The 22,794-nt window shown below is 40.5% G+C and overlaps 1 protein-coding gene across 3 annotated transcripts in view; it reads left to right on the top strand.

Annotated features, from left to right (window-relative positions):
- Positions 1 to 22,794, top strand: part of UTRN (utrophin) — a 344,979-nt gene that overhangs the window by 17,050 nt on the left and 305,135 nt on the right. For 2 of the 3 annotated variants that reach the window (XM_052698799.1, XM_052698781.1), the window contains exon 1: positions 14,045 to 14,171. The exons of the other annotated variant lie outside the window; for it this stretch is intronic. In XM_052698799.1, the coding sequence (XP_052554759.1) occupies positions 14,078 to 14,171 (94 nt within the window). In that variant the 5' untranslated portion in view covers positions 14,045 to 14,077. Of the gene's footprint in view, positions 1 to 14,044; positions 14,172 to 22,794 lie in introns of those variants that run through there. 3 annotated transcript variants of the gene reach the window in all.

Genomic DNA, 22,794 nt, shown 5'->3' with positions numbered 1-22,794 from the left:
TTGAGGAGTGCTTGCTTCCTTTTCTTAATTTTTTCAAGCTGACTTTCTTCTTCAAATGGCCTTGTTCTCCTGTGGCATCCTGCCCAGACTGAGGGGAGCCTGCGGAACGGGTGAGGGGAAGCTCACATCTAAGAATGAAGCTTGGCAAATCTAGAAAAGCAATGGAGATACAACAGTCAGGAGAAAAAGTGAACATGGACTCCTTGGCGTGCAGTTGAAGGAGAAGTTATCCATGCAGGTCTTCTCAGGTGGGAAGGCTGGGCTAAGGTCAGCCAACTATTGGCACTTAAAATTCAGGACAGAAGGAAGGATGTTGTACCCACTGCCAGTCTTTTCTTCATTAACCAGACCTATGCAAATGAAACCTGGTCTGTTTAAAATTTAACCCCAAGTGAGGACTTCTCTGTGAGCCTTCTGGTTTGGAAGGATCAGTGTTGATGCATAAAAATGGGGAGTAAGTGAACGTGCTTGAAAAGCTTCTGAAAACTCTTCCAGCTTAAGAGAACAGAAAACTGGAAAAAAGAAAAGCATTTTCTACATCTGTTATGTCAAGTTTACATGCAGTTGTGTCCAGCAGGTACTGGATCGGCAATGCAGCTGCTTGATATGCACTGTGTGCTTGTCTGTTTAAAATACTTATTAATGAGTTTGGATCCACTTACTCATTTTAGGAACCCTCTCATTTTCCAAATGGTTAAACCTGATCTAGACACTGAATTTTAATATGGATAGATTTGTGTGTCCTTCTTTCATCCTTTCATCCTGTCTCTTTATTCCCTTTGTAATTTATCAACAGAAATAACTCTGAGGAGATGGCACTGAAGCAGCTGGGACTGTCTGTGTGTAGTTTTCCTGAATTTGGTTCCTTATTGGTGGAACTTCTTAGACCGCTAAATTGCTTTTAAAACCTTTTAATTTAAGTTGGATGTGATCTGTCAGTATAGTTGCTGCTGGCAATTGTTTGCTTCTTAGTAATCTGACTGTAGGTCTTTGGTTCCTTAAAGTGAACGAACCAGAATGATCCCACTTTATAGATAAAACTTTTCTTGACTGTCTTCTTCAACCTGTGCAGCTCTTAGTGTCAGAACCTTCTTATCAAGATGATCTTTTTATGCTGGAAAGGAAGACTGTACTTCAGAATACATATGCAGCTGAAATTTGAAGTGCTGAAGACCTCTTTATGTTATCATTGTTGTTTTGGAGCACTATCACAACACTTACTGATTTTCAAGGTACTGGTTTCCTTGCAAACGAGGCCTGCTTATTCTGCTGAATAGTGGTGTTGTTTTCTTCCCTCTAGCAATCAAAAAGAAAAGCCATAAAATGAATCTCCTCTGTGCCTCTTTTCTGTGCTTTCAGTAGTCATAGAGCTTGACAGATGCGTATGATGTTTAGGTTATTTGTAACTTAGATCTGCATCTTTGTCCAGGGAAACATCAATGACGTCCAGGAAGATCAGCCTTTACCTTTTACACTGCAGCCTAGTTTTAGTTAAGAAAACAAACAAATCATAAAAGAAAGCAAACAAAAAAGCTTGCCACGACTTCCTGCTCCTTTCTCTTTTATCACTGAAACGTGGACTAGACCTTCCATGGTGGAAAGAAGACAGGTTTTAAAGACTGTAAGAATGTAATCTTATAGTTACTTTTATTTTCATATAAGCAGTAATTGGATGTAGAAATGTTTCCAGGATAGGGATTTTGAGAGAAGGGCAAGAAGATTGCTGCTGCCTAGCAGAACTGGCCCAAATCACAGTGTATTATATGTGTCAGTCCAGGATAGGCAAGATAATTGGCTTTGTCGTAGAGATAGGAGAATGGAGATGGGAGAGCTTCAGGGTAGAAAAGATCGTTTCTGAAAAAAAACCCAAAACAAAACAGCGTGGGTTTTAGCCCTGAAAGGAGTGACATGTTTAGAAAGCTCTTGTTCCTCCCCTTTCCCTGCACCAAAACTAATGGTAAAATAACAAAAAATATATTTGCAAATCTTTGGTCTGGAGGTTTCTTTGTAATGTATTTAAAAAAACCCAATCCAATCACAGAGCCAGATACTGTTTTCAAGTAAGGGAGCCTGAAGCAGTGGCATTTTTAGATCATCACTGCAGCGTGTTTAAAGGTGAGGGAGCTGTATGTATGGGCTTTGTGTGCACATGTATGTACATACGCATATACATTTGTGTCCCTTCTAAGAATTCTGTTTGGAAGCAGTGAAATTCCTGAGAAATTGCATTCCTTTCAAGTTGAGAGTAATCATACAGCAGTGCATGGATCTGAGATTTTGGTCAAAAGCCTGTAACTGGGTGTTTCCAGTTCTCTGGGCAGATCTGTTGTTGATGCTTTGTCTGTCACTCACTGGATATGAGTTCTTGTGACCTGTCCAAGGGGATGGATTTACCTCCTTGCTTCGTTCAGACTGTGTAGCAGGCTTCTGGGCTGTGGGGATGGAGGGAGTGGGACTGATGGAATCTGTGAATGGTAGCAGTTAATATAAACTTGGTGACTGAAATGTAAAATTAAAAAGTAGTGTACGCAGTGTACGCAACTAAATGAGCAAGGATGAGGGGTGGTTTCATGGACTGTGGCTGGAAAATCCTAGCTTTACTTTTAGCAAGAGGTCTCTTGCTGCTGGGACGATGTGCCATGCTGTGGGTGGCTGTGCCAGGCTTGTGCCTCTAAGGTTGTATTTGTAGAAATTGAAAGCTGGTTCATTGTTTAAGCATCATGGATTTAACTTCCTATTGCTTCTTGTTTGTACAATGTTGTAAGTTACCACCTCTCTTGTGCACCCGGCTTTTTGAACAAGGGAATTGTTTTATGATTTTTTTTTTCTTCCATTTCCTGCATGCATTTTTCATAAATCCTAAACAAAAGTCTCACGATAACTTGCTAATCCAAACAAGAGGCATACAGTTGCTATAGTCTGCCTGGCTTATGCTTTTGCAATAGATTATATATAAAAACATGGGATTTATATGTGTGCTGATGCTCCCATCCCCTCCTCCCTTGTCTATCACTTGCTGCCTTTTGCCTGCTCAGTGCCAGAAGGGAAGGACAACTGACTGCAGAGCTGAGCTCAGTAAAGCAGTGCTTTATTGGCAGGCACTGGGAGTCTAGTGACAGTGCACTGGAAGATCTTTTGGTGAAGCTGGTCTCTGCAGTGCAGGCTTTGTTGCCTGTGCTACGTAAAAAGGTTTTGGGTTATGACAAAACCATTTTGGAGAGCATCTCAAGCTGACTGCTTGGAATACTTCTGTTGCATTTGTGTGAAGTTCTTGTGGATGAGATCGTTACTTTCTACTTAGGATGTTCACAAAGCTTTTCTAACATTTTTCCAATATGTAGGTCTTTTTTGGCTAATAAAGCACTCTTTGGCATGGACTTAAAATGTGTCAGTTTTTTCATAGATAGTAATTAATCCCTGTTGCAGCTGAGATGCACAGGAGCAGCGTTGGACTTACTGTGACTATATGCTACTGCCAGTGTGATGCAATGGGTGCTCCCAGGGCAGTGCAAGTTGAAGCAAATGAAATGGATACCTCCTTATTCTTATAGCAGTTTTAGTTGTGCAGTTTTATTACAGTCTTTTTTTTTTTTTTTATCTTCAGAAAAAAAGCTTGACTGGAGCTGTGAAGCTCCCTATTTTTCCCATGTAATTTTTATTAGTAGTGGACTGTGTTGAAAGTGCTCACTGTCTGCTTGATTTCTACCTCCCAAGCCCTGCAAGCTTTGAGATTGCTGCAGCTTAAGCCTTTTTGCTCCCTATCAGAAACAGCCTAAATGTGACCATGACTTGTACCTCCCAAATCTTGGCTATTCTGTGACAGAAAGTGGGATTCAGATGAAGGAAAAATGTCTGAATAAACCTTGTTTTCTGCTCGCAGGGTCTGTTCTGTGTCCCATCCTTGGGCTCCTTGGGGTGTGTGGGCCATAGGATTGGCTATGACTCAGAAGTGGCATTTTGGGACTCCCCTTCTGATGTCACTGCTGCTCTGGCAGGACTTCCAAGCATGCTTCCTTGTTGGAGCAGTGGTTTTTATCTTGTGCAGCCTTTTTGGAAGCAGGCTGCTGTTGAGGTTGGTTTGCTGAAGCAGTGGAACAAATGTCAAGCCAACTTACATCAGTAGTGCCCTGGGTGGTTTTGGCTGGAACTGGTTGTTGAGGGTGTGGGAAACTGGATGGCCATCATAGCAGCTATGCTCTGGACATAGAACATAGCTCTGGACGTTTCCATGTTAATGATGCTGGAATGGGAGGAACAACCTTGTTAGTGTAATAGGTCCTGATGGTCATGTGGGAGTGGGAAGAGTCAATTAACTCTCTTGTGATTTGTTTTTTTTTTAAATACTAGAGAGGTGGTTTATCTTATTTTTTTATTTTTTGCAGGAGTAACTGAGTATATGGAGAAAAGTGGTGAGAAGGATGATGGTAGATGGGGATTGTTAGTCGTATAGAAAGGATTTGATCAAAACAGATTTCTTAAGGTGTGGAGCAATGCATCTCTGTGTGACTCTGGTCATTTGACCGCATCTACACCAGAGCTGCTTTTCAGTGACCTTTGACCTCGTGTACACTCAGTAGTACAAGTTTTACTAATGGTAGTCAGTACTGAGGTGCTTCTCGATTAAAAAAAACAACAACAACAAAAAAAAACAAAAACCAACCAAACCGATTTAATTGAGTTTTATTTCTAATTTACCACAAGCTTAGCCTAACTTCTCCTAAATTACTGTGCTTGTCTTGCAAACTAAGCTCTTAAAGTCTTTATTATGGAGATGTCTGTCCTTCCATGTTTAGGAGTGCTGTATGCCAAAGGAGGATTGGTTTGTTTATTTTCCTGCCTCCTCCTGTGGCTGATCTGAAGTACTTCTGTGATAGGAAGTGACGCTGAGTCAAACTTCTAAAACAAGGAGTGGAGTATGTCAGAGCTAACAGTGATTTTAGAATGCAACCCCGAAGAAGCACCTACAAGCAACAAGAAGTTTAGTTTTGTGATAGTGATATAAAGGAAAAAAAAAACAAAAAAAAGCAGCAGTGATATTTTACAGAGCATCATTTGTATAACTGTCTTAAATGATACATAAGCAGTATAACAGTTTATGTGAAGGTATATGGGAATAGTACAGTTACAAATTATGTTATGTAATGAACACTGATGTCAGATTGAATTTAGGTATGATACAGAAGTACTCAAATGTTGGGTGATCTGAAGGCAGAATAACAGAAATGGGAGGGTTGCACACTTGTATGCCAGCTGCAACTCACTTGCATAAATACAGCTTGCTTTGGTGTTCTGCTTTTTCTCCGATACTGGAGGAGAGAAAGGAAAAGACTGCTGAAAGTACATGTTTGAACAGCCTTAATGCAACTTGCCTCACTAATAGCTTTGTTGGTTCAACGTGGCAGTTGCCCATGTGTTGACAGTCTTTCAGAAAAAGCAGAACTGCTTTGTGGCAGCAGCCATTGCCCCTCAAGAGTAAATTGTTGTAGTAATGAAATATCCTCCTGAAAACACCTACTCAGTGATTGCTTGAAGCAGCAAGAGCAATTAAGATGGAAGGAAAGACTAGACAAAGTAAGGAATAAATTGGCCATGGTGTGCCACTCAGAGTGCTTTTTGTCGTGCTATGGAGATTGTGGTGCTGGGAATTCCCATCAGCTGAGTGGAATGAGGATCCCCAGCACAAGAGGTCGTGTGTAGTATTTCAGAACTGTAATTGCATCCACTTTGGTGTAAGACCTTTCATCAGTTACTTATGTATTGCATACTCATAACTCACAATTGTAAGTATAAATATACTTGGTAAATACATACTGTAAAGTACATTAAAGCTTTGTGTATAATTTCCTTTTTTTTTCTTTCCTGAATTCAATGGCTTCATTCCTTTACTTCTACAGAAACATTTTAATGTAAAATTTTATTTTGCTTGTTGTAAGGTTGTTCCAGAAAATATCGTGTGGTGTCATGATAAATGCTACTAAATGGACTAGAGGGAGGGAATGAATTAGCAGAAAAGGTGATGTTTAGACCATTGAAAACTTGTGCCTGTTTACTCTTCGAATTTAAGGTGCAGTGCTTTGCAAAATGACTGATAATACTGTCAGGATAGTGCATGCATCTTTTTCAACCGTTGAAGTGGTTTAAGTCCAGGTAAACTTATATTTTTTTACATGACATTTTTATGAGAGTGCTGTGTTGTATCACAGTAATTTTGAAGCAGAAATAATTTCAGAGCTTCGTGTTTCAGGTTTGGGAATGTGTGTGATTTGCATGACTGTCATGGCCAGGAAGACTCGTGAAATTTATGGTATCTTTGGCTGTATTCCACTTTTTGCATGTGATTTAACCTTTAAATTCAACTAATGCTTGGTTTCTGCTTGTGACACAAGCCACACTGGTATCACAGTAGCAGTGTGTGTCCCAGCATCATTATACTTGTGAGAGGTTTTAAGTAGAGTTCTTGAGACTGATACTGAGTGATGGTAGGTGAACTCCAGCTTGGTTATGCTGACTTTGCTTAGGAGGTTACTAGGGAATTTTATTATGATTTCTTAGTGGGTGGTGGCATGCAGAGAATAAAAGAATGCAATCCTTCTGTCCAGTGAAGCTTTGGTAATTACTCCTCCACACACTTGAGCTTGAATAACTGAGCCCAGTGTTTTCCGTCTGACCTGACAGAAGGCTGCAAAAGATATGCACAAAAGAGCTTGCTGGTAGTCCTTGAAAACAAGTGAGAGTGTAAACACACAGCCTTTTGCTGGCTTGCGGAATTGAATCCCTCATTGTCCTGTGGCCGCTTCCCACCACGTTTCTGCAGTTGGTGCAGTGTGCCTGAGCTTTTCTATTTGGTGAGGTGTCAGCTGGCCTGGTTGTCATGCACTGTGGGATGGGCTGATCTCTGAGCTGGCTGGGAGCTGGGCTGAGTGGCTTGAGATGATGCACTATGCTTGGAAAGGATATGTGGCTGTCCTCACTGCTGCTGGATCTCTGCCCACGGCTTTGTGTGCGCAGTAACTTTTAGAGAGGATTGTTTAGTTTTGTTTCCCCTCTAGGTAACTACTTCATGTACTTGTTTCCACCCTCGTCTCCTTTCCTAGTGCATGCAGAAACAATATACTTAGGGCGCCCTACAGAAGCTTCAGTTCTCTGCTCTTTGGCTATGAGGCAGACTAACGGCTTTCGTTGTTTTGCTTTCTGCTCCCATCTGACCTCGTGGCCAAGTAGTGGCATGGCACAGTGGCTGTGTGATGGCCCTCCATAAAGTGACCTTGATCATGGGCTAACCTAACAAGCTGCTACTTTGTAGGTTCCAATAGGTCCACTGTTTAATGAAGAAAGTGGTTTCACCTCACTTTTTTTTTTTTTTTTTTTTTTTTTTTTTGCAGCTGTAGTTGTATGAAGGAGAGGAAAACAAAGGCCATGCATTTTAATGGTCCTTTTAATGACACACTTCTAGTATCTGACAACTTCACTGCAACAATATTTTATCACAAATCTCTGTACTGTGCTATACCAAGCAAAACGTCTGATGCTGAGTTATCTATTGAAGTGTACTCTCTGGCCTTGTTGCAGTCTTGGCAACCTTAAACACAGTGATTTGTGGTTAGTAGTTGTTAAAAGGAGATCAGAGGCTAAGGCTCTGAGATGGTGTGTAAGCTTTGAGCAGTGAGTGGCCTTTATGAGGGCAAATTAGCAAGAGGTACAGTAAGCCTGTAGTTGAGCTGAAGGCTTTAGTGAGGTTTGAGCTGGAACATACACTGGTGATGTGCTTTTGTGGTAAAGGAGTCTTTCATGAAAGGAAAGCCTTCTATTTTGTGCTGTGTAGTTGTGCTAGCTCCTGTGCATCCAGCACTGCCTTTCTGCTCTGAGCTGAGTTGGCATGCTATTTTTTTGTCTTTCTTTTGACTCTGATAAAGTCAGTGCTATTTTGGAAAGAGATGCTTTTGCTGAGTCCTTGTCAGGAGACAGGTTTATCTTCTGGAGAGAGGAGCTCTTTACAATATTTCTGCTGCTCAGGGAAGGTTTGGAGTGGCCAGGAAGTCCTAGTGGCTTTCTGCAATTCCCTTTTTTCCAGGTTAATTAAACCATTTGTCCACTGTGTCGCTATTGTAGAAGTCTTAAGCACTTTGGTAAAGGTGCTGCAGTGGACGGAACGACTCTGCAAAATGCTGTCCTTTCTGCATGGCTTTGCTTTTTGGAAGAGAATGAATGAAATACGTTGTTACAAATGGATAGGGAAGTAGACTGTCTGAGTGCAAGGAATTTAATGCTAATTTTACAAAGACTGGTAATAAAATGTGTACTTATGCTTGCTCAGTGGCAATGGAAAAATAAATATTATGTGCTCTAAATGGTATGATTGAAAAGTTAACGTCCTGCAGGGCACTATCTGATCACTCAAGTGTCCTCGAAGGGCATAAAAATAAAACCAACAACCTTCGGGATGTTTGATGGTGCAGTTACTCCTGGCACTTTGCTAACTGCCATCCCCTCAATCATCACTATGACCAATACTGCTGTGGAAATGTGCCTGGGATAAATTTAAACCCAGTCATCTCCTTCCCTTTTTCCCAACAGTAGGAGAGCAAGGAGTGTGGTTGTGCTTTCAGGATGAAAGCAGAGTTGGCTGATGGAAGCTTCCTTAGTTGAGGCCCGAAGGCCTTGGCAAGCTGAGGGCCATGTGCTGTTCCAGAAGGGCTTCTTTCTCTGCCCTTCTCTTCTCTGCTGCCTCGAGGCTGAACCCATCATCTCAGCACAGCCTTGCCTGCCTTCCTGGGGAGAGCTTGTTCGTGTTTATAGAATGCAGTTGGAAGGGACCTTCAGTAGTCATGTAGTCCAACTGCCTGACAGCCTCAGAGCTAAGCAAAAGGTAAAGCATGGTATTGAGTGCATTATGCAAATGCCTCTTGAACACTGACAGGCATGGAACAGCTCTTGGCTTAGTAAGGTCTAATGCTGTTTGGAGTGCATATATGTATATGGTGTGCATGTGTACGTATGCTGTACCTATGGCTTTCAGCCACTCATCCATCCCAGCATATGGAACCAAAAGGTAGAAGCTGGTTGGTACTGCTGCTGTAACTGATAGAGAGGAAAGGAGTAGGCTCCTTCCGTCAGCCTATAGACTTCAGAGTACTTGTTTGCTCTCACACTGTTGTTGGGACTGTTCTGCAGGTATGCACACCTTGGCCAGCATTTGTTGTCATAAAACCATTTAATTGAAGTGGACTAGAATGGGATACCTGTGGAAGTCTACTCAAAATAAAATCAACTTGCATTAACTGCAATTAAGAATAAAATTTTACAGACTTGCTGTTCTTCCAGCCAATGTTTTCTATGTAGATATAAAAGAATGTATCCAAAGACATTTTCTGATGAAAAATCTGTATGAAATTCCAAAGAAAGTTTTGAGATGTTTCAGTTTTGGAGGCGGAAACTGGCATTTAGAAAGTGGGTGACTATTCCATGCAAGCATAAGGCTCCCGCTGAAATACATGTTGTACACTGACTGGAGTGCAAGTACTGAGCTGTGTGGCAGGGGCTGTGATTCTTTTTATAAAGGTGCCTGTAAATAGGAAGGAACCTTCTTTTCAGTAGGAGTGCTCAGCATTTTGAATGAGAAGCAAAATGCAGAAGGCAGCTGCGCCTCATGTTGAGCTGCTCTGGCTCCTCTGGTGCTTCTGGAAACTGGTGACTCAGGGTGCTTTGTGGAAAGGGTGGTGCTGGTTGTGTTTCCCAGGTATGACTGCAACGTAAATAAATCTGACAGACTAATGTGCTCCGAAAGTTTGCCTTGAGTTTACATTTTAAATGCTCCCTTTGGGGTCTGTACAAGACGGAAAAAAAGAGACCTCCACCCCCTACAGCCCCATTTTGAAGATAAAGAGTCTTTTTATTTTCAGTTGCTCTCGAGGGTGTCACATTTTATCTGTAATTCTTGATATTTCATTCTCTGGGATAATCCTGTTGATTAGTTGCAGCAGCCATGTAAGTACTATTTTACAAGAGCTGTCCACGTATGTCAAACCTCATATAACTAAAATGCTGTGTGCTGGAAGTGGTTGGTGTTGGAGCCCTCAGTGTGTGAGAACTGTGATGGTGTCTGTATGCTCTCTGTACCACAGCTGCAATACTCAAACCCATCTTTCTTTCCTACAGTAGTGAGGGCAGTGCTACTTCCTGTACTCCCTATTCCCTTTTCAGAGAGTGCTTTTTGCTGATATGAACCTGCTGTGTGGAAGGTTGCAATGGAGATGCTAAAAACTCTTTGTTTCAGTCTGAAGTTGCTGTTGCTTTGGGTTCCAGGGAGTAGAGCTTAAACTAATAACAGTTTCTGTCAAAATTGACTCAAAAAAATTAGTTTCTGTTTGAGTTTGTCGTTGCCTTTTCAGCATCCTTCTCTTTATTGTTGTCCTCTAATCTCTCTGTTTCCTTGGTGAAGGTCCAGCTTTGGATCACCTGCTAACTCAAAGCACTGCCTTGTCAGGGCAGTGGAAAAATAGCCTGTCATGTTGTTGTGGTGAAATTAAAAATCCTGAATAAAATTATGGGGTGTTAGTGTCATGCAGCATGAATAGCACTTAACTAGAAGCTTACTGTAGCAGTGTTAGGAGGGGCCTAGCTAGAGAGGTAGTGCAGAAACCCTGCAGAAGCTTGCTCCTTCTCTAGGAAGAATAAGGAAGTCCTTATCTCTTTTCCCTTGGTAAGAAACAGTCTCAGGTTGTTTTTCTTCTCCTTTTTCTTTTCTTTTTTTTTTTTTTTTTAAATTTTTTTTTTTTGTTTGTTTTTCCCCCTTCTCTATAAAACTAGCCTTTGTTTGCGAACTTGTCTGGAGGGGTGGGTGTTCAGAGGAGTTAACCAAGGCCTATTTGGAACACAGCTGGAAGTATGGATGCAGTGAAAAAGAAGCTTATTTCCTCTTCTCCAAGTGAAAGCATTTGGGGCTCTTGAAATGCTCCTGGAACCAGATGGCAAAGAAGTGGAAACCCATCTCACTGTAGATGGTTTCATTGCTTAAAGGGGATTTGTTTGTAATTAAAGGATGTTACCCTCTGCTCTAATTATTGCTTGCAGCTTTAATTTCACTTTGAACCTAGTGCTCATGTTGTTCTCAGATGGGATAGAGAAGTGCTCTTAGGTATTTCTGAGTTCATCTTCAAATGAATGGATGAATTATCATTTTTTTTTCTTTCCTCTCTTCTTTTCCCAATGCTGTGCTTTCTCTCTTCCCAATTCCTGTGTAGTACTTTGTGTAAGAAGTGTGGCATTCAGGCCTTCTCGGAGTTGCCCTCTAATCTGCAGTCCTGAAAACTGTTAAAAGTGTTCTTGTGTTGAGCATAGCCTTGTTCTTCATGATCTGTAATATGTGGGTAAGCAGGTGTGTATTGGGTATATGCATGGGTAAGTAAGTGTGTGGTTTCTACTGATGAGATATTTTTACATAGGCTTGACTCTACTTTTTGCTTCTTACTGCAGTTTCAGCTGGTCTGTTTGGTTGGTCTTTTTTATCTTACACGATGATAAGAAGACTAGGCAGGCAGCCATCTACTGCTGAACTATAATAGAGTTGGTGGTATGTACAAAATTTGATTACTGCTGTCAACACCAATGTGAATAAAAGAGAGCATGTACTCTAGGCAGGGAGCTGCGAAACAAATGGCCTATTGAATTCAGTGGTAGTAGGAATAGACCTTCTAATGAATGAAGTGTTTATAGATAATGTGTGCAAGTGTATAGAACTCTTGAGGTTTTTTTGAAATAATCTCTTTTGCCTTCTTCAGTTGCTTTCTTCTAGAGCTCGCATTTCTTTCTTGCTTATCAGCTTTTGTGATTAATGCACAAATTTCACACCTAGTATTGCGGATTTTGGCAGAAGTCATACCCTCACTTTCTAAAATTCAGCATTAAAAAAAAAAAAAAAAACAACTTCCTAAAGCTAACTTCTTTGTAGATTATTTCTGATACGAAAATTCATATTGTTAGTTCTGTTTTCATCTAGGCAAGACACATTTTGTTTTAAAATTGCAGAGAAACTGTCCCTTCCAAAACTTGTCACCCTCAATACTTCATTAAGGTAATAAATATTCTTATTTTTTGAATGTTTTTATTGGAATATTGGATTTTTGGAGTAAGATTTGCAATTAGATAAAAAAGCAAATTATCCTATATGTGGTATGTAATTGGCAGTGTCAGTCAAAGCTCCAGAAAGCGGGTTGAATTAATAGTTTCCCTCAATGCCTCTAATATCTTAATGCTGAAGTTAAAGAGATAGAGGCTCAGGCATGGTGTGGGTCTAACTGCCCTCATAGGCTGCGCTCCTTTGTTAAGGAATGGGAAAGCTTGAAGTGTTGTTTCAGAAATTGACCATTCTGCTACTTAGCATATCCTTCATGTGCCTGATGGAGGAGGTCTTAATTTGGGTTATGGGCCTTGTGAGGGGAGAGGCAGAGACAGTCTGCAGTAGTGAGATGATGTATTGGATTGACAGGAGGGCTCTCCTAGGGAATGCGGGGCTGTTGGGTCGGTAATGCTTCTAGCATGCATGCATGCATGGCTGGCTGCTAATTGTATACTTGGTAGAATTGGTAGTGTCTCTGTCTTGTGCTTTTAAAGTACGATATAAAGTTTAGATTTGTATTTGCTATGGCAAAATAAATTATTTTTGTATTGTCTCAAAAATAGGAATCCTAGATTTAAAGCAATGTTTTCGTAGTTGTCTTTGCTTGCGTGTTCCATGGGAACGGTTGGACACAAAAGCCCAATTTAGCCCCATGAATGTATGATTGTCTTTATTCATGGGAACAAAACTCTTTTTGTGTGCATTTTTCAGTCTTCAATTTGGAGGAATTCTTAAAATTGGAGGAAAAGGGGAAAAAAACCAAACAACCAAACATCCCACAGAACAAAGCAAGATTGACTCCTAACCCCAGTAAATAAAAATCAAGATTTTTCCTTTTGTGTGTTTTCTTCCCCTGTCCCCCAATTGTGTCTGTCAGGTATGCGATACGGTGAACGGTGTCACACAAGCTGCTTGTGAGAACTGTTGTTATTGCATAATACACAAATACATGCAAATATAATAGCATCTGCTTTTCTGCTGCAGAAACCAATTCATTCATGTACAGCTTCTCTTTGAATGTGATACCTGTGCTTCTGTGTTATGTGTAGTCTTCTCTTGCATTACTTTTTTGTGACTGCTGGAATCCTGTACAGCTCAGTATCCTAACGTGTAGGTTAGAATGGTATGGTTTTCAAAACTATAGAATTGCAAGTTCTCTCCATTTGATTATAACATTGACAACAGGATGTTGAAGGTCGATGGATTAGATTCCCCTTCTGTACTGATGATAAACATAGTTTAAAGGCCCTTTGTAAAATAACTCTTCTGTCATAGCCTTACTTTATTAACCTCCTGCTTTTACTTATTTGGAATTACTGGACAGTGGTACCTGCATACTACTCAAAGTTTGTGGGTTTTTTTTTGGCCTTGATACGGAGGCTTGTGTAGAGTTTTTATGCTGAAGTCTTGTGACAAAATTTTCTTGTGCCATTTTGGAGTACAGTTGAATGATGACTGCTCACCTTGCAGGTTGGTTGTGGTTCCACATTCTATCAAGCATGTGGAAAAAGTGCAAAGGTAATATTGCAAGTTTTTTGCAAAGCAAATGCTAAAACTTTCAGGATTCAAATAAATGTGCTATCTGACCAGTTTGATTTGAACAGAAAAAGTTGCCACCTTCTTTCCTGTTTTCTGAATGTAGGCTGTAACTTGCCAGTGCTTGAAAGCTCGAGTGTTCTTCTGTTTTCATAAGGAGCAGCAAAGCACTGTTTGTTTGTTTTTAAATAGGAAAAACTTTAATTTGGTTGAAAGTTGTTACTCGTTTGTGTGCAGTGTTTTTTTTTTAAAGGTTTGTTTCCTGTTTGATTTGTCAGTCGCTGTGTAACTGAACGTGTCAAACCCTCTGAGGAAAACCAATGCTTCCCTCCCCCTCAGATCCCGGCATGCTGTTCTTGTTGCGGGTATTAGTGTGCGCTTCCTCTCCATCTTCACTTTCCTGTTATTCAAAGAGCGAGCTTCATCATGAGCGTTCAAACAGCCAAAAAAGCCGTGTGGAAAAAGTACGAGGTTGCTGTGCCATGGGACAGTGCCGTGCAGAGCTGTTATCCTCCGCTAGGTAAGAGCGGGCTTAAATGTATTTTCACAGCTGTACTGGGTAAAAGCACCAGCCACGTGGATCTGGTATTATCTTCTGTAGAAGCTGCTTTTACTGACTTTCTTCAGGTTCACTGGATATAGCAGGAACAGGTAGTTGAAGGTATGGCAGGAAGCAGTTCAAGGGAAAGACTTTTAATAGTCTCTTTTAGTTTTGGATGCTGCTCTGCTGCAAGCACTGAGAACCATGGCTGTTCAACAGCTACTGCTGCAGGACAGGACCTGCTCCTTAATGCTTGTCACAGCTTTTCCTTTCATGTATGAAATGCGATTTCTTCAGCCAATTCAGCTCCTTACTTGAAAGACTTGCCTGCACTTTTCTTAAACTATGCATTGTTATGGTGATCGCAGTATTGATTATGCTTTTATTCTGTGTAGTTCTGCTTAATGTGTATTCTGGGACTTTTGATGCTGCGTACTTACAACACTTCCTTCAACCCTGAGGTTTTTTTCTTTTAATTTTGATGGTATTTCAGGGAAGCAATATTTCCTGCAACATAGAAGGAATATTTTTTGGGCCATGATGCCAAAGAGGAGAAGAATTTGGGAGTGTTTCCCTTTCCTTTTCTTTTGGCCATCCTGTCCCACCCATCCCTACTGAAATTTCGTGGGTTAACTATTGCATTATTCTGTAACTAGGCTGGTATGGTAGAAGTGAATTAGAGGATTCTTAATACTTGAAAGTATGCATTTTAGAGACAGTAGTTGTCAGATGAGGGCTGGTTATTTTCTGAATTGATATTAGGACTATGCTGATGTAGAACTGACCAACCCACTTTGGTCAGTTTCATTATCTTGAATTCTGATGTGATATATGTAGTTGTACAAAAGCTGAGACTAGTATGGTGTGTTGTTTTGGTTTTTTTTACAGCTAGAAAAGAAAAACATCTTGAGATGTAGTGACAAAATGGCTAATTTTAGATAAATAAAATGATGGGCTGAGTCTCTGGTCTTACGTGAGCTAGCTTTTATAACAACAAAGCGTGTTTGGATTTATGCCAGTTGAGCTGAGATCAGAAACTTTTCCTTTGTGGCCCAAACTGAACTGTTAGAACTGTTGAAAATGTTGAGAAAACTGTGTAAAGTGAGTAAGCTGGCTTTTCATAGTGACTCTGGAGAACTTGTTACATTGCTGTTCAGATACCTAGTGTTCTTCACAATCTGTGTATGCATCCTGCTAAAGAGGTTTAACTTCAGTTGATTTCTTTTGTATGCAGATAAGATAAAGTGATGTTTTTGTGCATGTTGGATTTCTTAGATGGTTCCTGTCCTAACTGGGGCTAGGCTGGTGTGTGAAACTTCCAGTGTTAAGAGCAGCTACTTATTTGTTGATGTGGTCTATATGCTTGAGCAGAAATTGCTTAGTGACTGTTTCTTAAGGCTAGCATAGCTCCCTATGAGCTGAGAGCCCATTGTTTTTAAAAGCATATATGTCATGGCTGGTATATTGCAACTGGAGTTGTTTTGTCATCAAACATCAGGACTTTTTCTAAGAAACTTCCTGTACTGCAGTGTTGTAAACTTTTCATAAAGTGGAGGGCTGTAAACTTGCTTTCTGAGAGACTGATGTTTTCAAATTCACTATTGTCTGTTCACTCTTAAACATTTTTTTTTCTGCTGCGTATTATGAGGCTTTGACAGACTTGTGACTTTAGATAATTGAGAAGTAAGCAAAGAAAAGGTAGAAGGAGAGAGTCATGGAAGAGAAGACTAGAGAAGAAAAAACCGAAAGTGAAAGGTGAAGTCTATGTGCAGGGTCAAGAAGAGATCTTTCTCCAAATAAGAGAAGAGTGAATTTTTAGTAATTCAGTACTAGAAATGGGTGTGTGTGTGTGTGTGTGTGTGTTAAAAGTTAAAAAGTTAAAAGTTGTTAGTGGTGTTTCTTCTTCACACTCATCAGCATTCACATAAATCCAGAATGTAAACAGGGAGACGTTTGGAGAAGTTTATGCACATCTTGTGTGCAGGCAGCTCTTTGGCCAGAAGGTTTAGGGGTTATTTATTAGCTTGTAAAGTTTGCAGTGTTGGCAGAGGTGCAGCTCTGGTCTTGTTGGTTTGTTTGTTCAAATGCTCTGGATTTCCTGAATGGCAAGAAACACAGCTGTGTGAGAGGTGGTGGGGGCTGGGAGCAGGGAGATGGGAGTTCATATCTGGAAAAACGTGTGCATGTAGATGAGTTAGTTGAGGTGAAGCCTCACTGGATAAAAATTTTCCATCCTCTGAAGTCTGAACACCATAAGAAAAAAAAAAAAAACAAAGTTGGGGGAGGCTTTCTTCCTCCGCTCCAAACCTGACATGCAAAAGAGACTTTCATTTCTTTGAGTAGTCTTGAACCTGCTCGACATTTCTTGGTTGCATAGACAGTATTAACAACTGTCTACCGTTCTCCTGTCCCCTTGTTTATGTAAGCATTGCTTATCCAAACTAAGATTGTCATAAGGCCGTCTGCTCTTGTCCTTTGAATGAGAGTGACTTGCTTCATCTTGGAATTTGTCAAAACCAGAAGTACTTCTGATGTGGCTTCTTACTTGTGAAGTAGTGTTAAATGCTTTGGAAAATAATGCAGGGAAGCCTGTAGTGAAAACTGTAGCATCAAATCTTTAAAATGAGCATGTTATGTTTGAGTTGGAAACACACTAAATACTATTTTAGCTCGTGTCCTGGGATGTCTTTATTTGTGTATGGAGGTTCAATCTCCTAAAAACCAGGAAAGCTCTCAGGTCAGTGCTGTGAATGTGGAAGCAATTGTAGTCTGTGTGGTGCCCAGCTACACCAGAGCTGGATCTCCACCTGAGGGGGCATGAGCACGGCTCTACTGTTCTTTGCTGTTCCATACCATGGAAAAGGATTTATGTTCTTTCAGGAAAACTTCTGAAACTGTTCCAGGAAAGCTACTGGGCTATGCTCTGTTCATATTTATGTATACATACCTTACCTAGCAGCATTTTCAATCTTTTTTCTTTTAAAGTTATTATTATTTTTTTAAAGTTATTTTTTCCTACCTTAATTGCCTCATTATCTGGGTGAATGTCACCCTGCCACTTGAAGGGGGCTTCCTTACCCCACATTAAGGAGGTAGAAAAAAGTTGCTGGTTATTGGAAGCCTTCTAAAGGGATTGCCTCGTGGCTCAGCTTCCATAAAATGCCAACTCATGTAGCACTGTGCAATAGGTGATAACCTTTGTTACTCCTTGTTCATAAAGATGTGAACAGAAGTAAAAGAGATCAGTTTACACTTTGTGTGAGCTAACAGTTGTTCAGTACCCCCCACTCTGTTATCTTTTCCTAAGAGTTTAATAATAGTTCAACAGTGCTTGATGGTGGGCTTTTCTTTTTCTTTTTTCTTTTTTTTTTTTTTGTTTTTAATTGTGCATTTATCTTCTGTTAACAGTTGGGTATTCCTTCTTGCTCCCACAGCCTCCCTTTGGAAATCCTAGGAATGCTAGATTATGAATTAATAACTTCCTGTCAGGTGGGAAGGAATTTATCTGTGATCTCACAAGATACTTGCACTGATGGCAGCTTGAAATTGTTTTATCATGAGGCCATAAGCTGCAACAATAGTAAAAATAATATTTACTATATTGCTCATGTTACCGTGAACAGTTGCAAAGCCCTGGGTTGGTCAGTTTGCTTAGCAGAGTTATGCTGAAGGATCAAATTTGTTTCATTTAAAACAACTCTGGCTCTTGAACACATGGAAACTGTATATTTCTTTTTTGGCAACAGATGATGCTAAATGCATTTTGAAATACAGTGTAGTTACAGATGAAGCACACAAGAACAGATCATTTTCAAATTACCTAGTTATATTTTGAGTCTCCACATGAACTGTTTTTAAGGACTATTTTTTAGCTCTCTTCTTCCCATGTACATCGAGTTACTGCATGTATATGTACGCTGAAAAAGTGGGTAACACTTTCTGTTTTCCTGTAACCCAGTCACTTCTCCAGGCCCTGGGGGAGGTTTTTGCAGTTGGATGAAGTCTGTGCCCCTTTGCATTGTCGGATGCGGCGGTGCCCATGACTCACTCTTGCCGTATGGAGAAAATGTGAATAATCTGATGTTGGTTCACTTTTATGTTTTCACTGAAATGTTCTGACCCTTAACTGGAGGGCTCCGTATGCTTCCTGTTGTGGTCCCTTATGAATAGGCAGGAATTGGCAAGAATATGCTCTGCTATGTGACCTAATTTGTGCGGCGTCTGGGTGGAGTGCATTGTGATTGTCAGCAAGCAGGCGGCTGAGAATGTGAGCCCCAGCAGTTCCCTCACCGACCCTTCCAGCAGAGAAACGTGCACTTGTTTTACGAGGGTGAAGAGGAATTGTGAGCTGTGTTCAGAGGAGCAGCAAAAAGAACAGTTAAAAGGCTCTCTTCTGAAATTCAGAAGCAGAGGGGTGGTGGCTGAGCCTCTGCAGAGTGGAGCAACAGCCCACAGCTTTCCTATCTACCCAGACCAAGCCTGGCATGGAGCAGTGCTCACTGATGACTTCACGTAGTATTTGACGTTCACTATCATCTCTATGGATTACAGCAGGAGGGTTTTAGCTGTCTTTTTCTAATTGTGGATTTCATAATGAGCCTAAGAAACCTTTCTTTTTTCATTGCTATAAAATATTATTCGGGCTTACTTAGCTGTTCTGGGTGTGATCAACTTGAAATTAGAGCCTGAGATGTGCTAATTTACAGCATGTAGATGCAATGTTATGTTTTATGCCTGGAATGCAAAGTGGGCTGGGCAGATACTGGAACTATGACTGATCATCTTAGTAGAAGATTGTATGCTTTCCGTTGTGCTAGTAAACTATCTAAAAGGGGAAAACACTGAGTTTTTAGTTAAGGATAACTTCATAAGGAGACAACATGTGGTGGGATGATCTGACAGGTCCTGTCCCTGTGTGTCCCTGCTTGTGCTGGTGGCTGGTTTGAACCTGGCACTTTGGAGGATCGAGTCTGAGCTGCGTGTCCATCCTCACACCCATCATCTACCTTCCTTGGATGGAGAGAAAGTCATGCCATGTTTCATGGTTTTGTGGAGCAGAACCTGTAATATCACTTATTTTCTTTCATATGTGCTGTTCTAGTGCAGGAAAGGTATCACTTTAAGCTTCAGATTGTTTTAAAAGGTTCTTAGCTGGTTTAGTATGCTGCAACACAGAATACTTTTAAAGTAATTCACAAAACATACAGTGCAGACTACTGAAATCAATTTCTGCCCCAAGCTGTAATAAAACTAATATTTACTTGACCTGTATGACCTAAGTCTCTTTATATATAAAGGAAAATATTTTTTTTCATTGCAGTTTTCAAGGTAGCGAAGCGATAACAAAGTCTGTACTTTCTGAAAGGAGAACAAGTCCCCCTAAATAAAGAACTGATGAAATTATGTTACCACTGATAGCAGCAGTGTCTATGCAAATTTTTGTCACATCTGTCAGATATACCGCTTTGTAAAATATTGGTTGCTGCTTCTCCATTTCTAACTCAGAGAGCAAGTAAATGAGATTGTGGTCTTTCTAGTAGCTGAAATGAAAACCTGGAATTGAATATTTGAAAACAAATCTGTGTAGCTAACTGACATTCATTTTAGTTATTCTGATTTTCTGTTATGGAGGTCTTGAACTGTTTATAACTTGCTATGAAGTCTTTAATACTTTTCCTTTCAATTCATGTGTTTTAAAATTCATTTTGTTTATGACAAATTGAGATTCAAAATTTATGCTTTCAACTTCTTAGTACTTTGCAAAAGAAAAGTGGAAAATACTGTCAGTTGGTGTCTCACCATCATTCCTGTATCTGTATTCTTAAAATCTCATGTCAGTGTTATCTAATCTACAAGAAATAAATGGCTTTAGGGGGGAACAAAAGAAACTTCCCAGTGGGCGTTGGGACTTTCACAGATAACTTTCCTTCAATCTATTCTTTAGCAACCTTGAGTCATCCACAGTGACCAAGCTCATTTGATGGTTTAATAAAAGTGAGAGAAAATGTTATTGATGAACTTAAACTTGAATGATGACTTGCTGGCAGTGTACTTTGTTTGACAGTTAAATAGAAGTGAAGTGTTTTGTATTTTTTTTAAACTCCCCTGCCCGTAGACAGAGCTGATTTTGTGAAAGTTAATGTTAGCAGTGAGAGCTGCAGGTAATACTAATGCAGAGTAGAACCATTTGTAGTGTCTCTCCTATGGTTTTAGGTGGCTGATGTGGTTTCATTGCTGTCTTTGGTATAATCAATAATTGTTATTTATTTTCCCAGTGTACAGCGCCAACCTCCTATTGGAAATTTATTAATTTTTGAGTAACTTACTCAAGATTTTAACCAAGCCTCTTTTGCTGTTTTTGCAATTGAAAGAGAAACCCAAAAACTGTAGGTCAACCACAATTTGCAGTCCTGTGACATTTCACTTAGGCGAAAGATGAATATCAGAAAACAGTGATGTTTAAATTCATGGTTAGCATCAAATGATTTATATGAATGATAGCGTGCAATACAAGAGTGCGCTTCTTTTGTGTGTGGAACATTCATCTTATCTCTCTGGGATATTTTTCTTAAATTTCTTAGCAATAAAAATAGCTTCAGGAGTGGTATTCTCAAGAGTTGAGCTGGAATTATTTTATGGCCAGGTAAACTGTTATGCTGTCTTATCTGACATTCTTCCTTGAGCTATGGAAAAGCATTTTTCTGTATGAAAGGCAGAAAGGATGCTTTATGGCAGTTGATAATATCTTTTTTTAAATGCAGAACAGCTTTGTTGTTCACCCCCTGTGTGGGGTTGACCTGGCTGGCTGTCGGGTGCTCTCCCAGCTGCACTCTCATTCCCCAGTCTTCAGCAGGACAGAGGGAAGAAAAAGGATAGAAAAGTCTGTGGCTTGAAATATGGGCGAGGAGTTTGCTTGCCACTTACCATTGTAAGCAAAGCAGACTTGATTTGAGGAAAAGTATTTTCATTAGCAATGAAATGAATTAGAGTTGGATAGTGAGAAACAAAACTTGGAATGCCTCTCTATACCTCACTCCTTTTTCCAACTGTGCTGCACTCCTTCCCTCCTGACTATTCTACCCTTTGAACACTGCAGGTGATGAGGAATGGGGATGTGATCCCCCAAGCAGCTCCTCTCTGCCACTTCTTCCTAATCCTCCCAGTTTCCTGCTCCAGCAGGCATTTATTCCATTTATTCAGGGCATAGTCACTGTGTTCCCTGTGGAGTCTTTTTGCTCAGGGGGACAGCATCTTCCACCAGTCTTCTTCATGAGCTGTAGGAAAGCTTCCACTTGGTGTCTAGAGCACCTCCTGTCCTCCTTCTGAACTGACCTCGGTATCCACAGGGATGTTTCTCATTTCCTACTCCTTTCTTTGCCTTGCAATCTGTTGTCCTCTCTTTAGTGCGTTTCCCAGGTTCACCACCAGGTTGCTTGCTAGGCTGAGCAATGTCCAGCACAGGTCAGCCTGGCTAATACTTGCAGAGGAGCCCAGCAGCCCTCTGGCAGCCCCTGGGCACTTGCACTCCAGGCCAACCTATCCCTTCTCTCGAGTGATCATGGCTTGGCTTGTAGGTGTGAATGATGTAAATGTTCCATGGATTTAACTCCTGACAGCCAGTTCTGCTGTGTTGTGGGCTCACTGCAGGCTTTCCTCGTAGTAAGTACAGGTAAAAAAAAAAAATCCTTTCTGGACATTCACCCTGTTGACATACCAGATAATGATAGCTGTGCACCTGCTGGGTAGATGAGAGCTGTCCTGGAGAAAGCATCTTTCTGCCTCCTCAGTGACAGGTGGTATTCTTTAATGCATACTTTCCAAGAAACTTTAACTGTGGTGCACAGATGAAACCCAGTGTTTCTCTGCAAAGGAGACCCAAATGTTTGCAACTTACAGTGTAAATATTAAATAAATGCAAAGACCACTTGCAAGTGGAGCAGACGTCTTGAGTAGGAGCTGAATAATGCATGAACAGAAATGTAGGGAGCGTGGGTACCAGGGCAGTGTCTTTAAGCAGAGTGGCTGAGTCAGGTGCTTCCAGGTGAAGTAGAGCAGAGATGTTCTTTACTGCTTTGGGTATAGCTCCTTTGCAGCACAAAACAGAAGTGGTATTTTGTGTTGCTGCTTTTATAGGCTCTTCATTTTGCTGTAGTGTGTATAGGAGGTTGAGTGTGTGTGTGTAAAGCTTTTTGTGTCCACTTTGGACTGGCTTACTTCCTGTTTAAAGACAGCTTTTAATACAAATAGTGAATTTGTAAGCAGACTCTGCTTACTTGGTGTATCTTGATAGTGAAGGTTTTAGGAGTTTGTCTTTTAATATATTGTGGGAATTTGAAGATCAGTGGGAATGAAAAAGCCTGTGTATTTAAATTGTCTTTAAATAGAGTTGGTTTTTATTTATGAGAAAAGCTAGCTTTTCTTGGCAGGTGTGTGCAGCTAACCCTTAGCAAGAGCATGAGCTTAAAACCTGTTGTCCAAAAATTTCCAGATGGTAAAAATTTGGCTCTTATTCTCAAATAAGTTTAGATGGATTGGAAAATAATTCAAAATGTGATTCAACAAATACATTAATACTGGTGGGAATAAGGTTTAGCTGATACTT

The sequence above is a fragment of the Tympanuchus pallidicinctus genome, unplaced genomic scaffold, assembly GCF_026119805.1.
Source record: "Tympanuchus pallidicinctus isolate F22 unplaced genomic scaffold, pur_lepc_1.0 scaffold1, whole genome shotgun sequence".
Lineage (NCBI taxonomy): Eukaryota > Metazoa > Chordata > Aves > Galliformes > Phasianidae > Tympanuchus > Tympanuchus pallidicinctus.
This window is presented reverse-complemented; position numbering and strand designations above follow the sequence as displayed.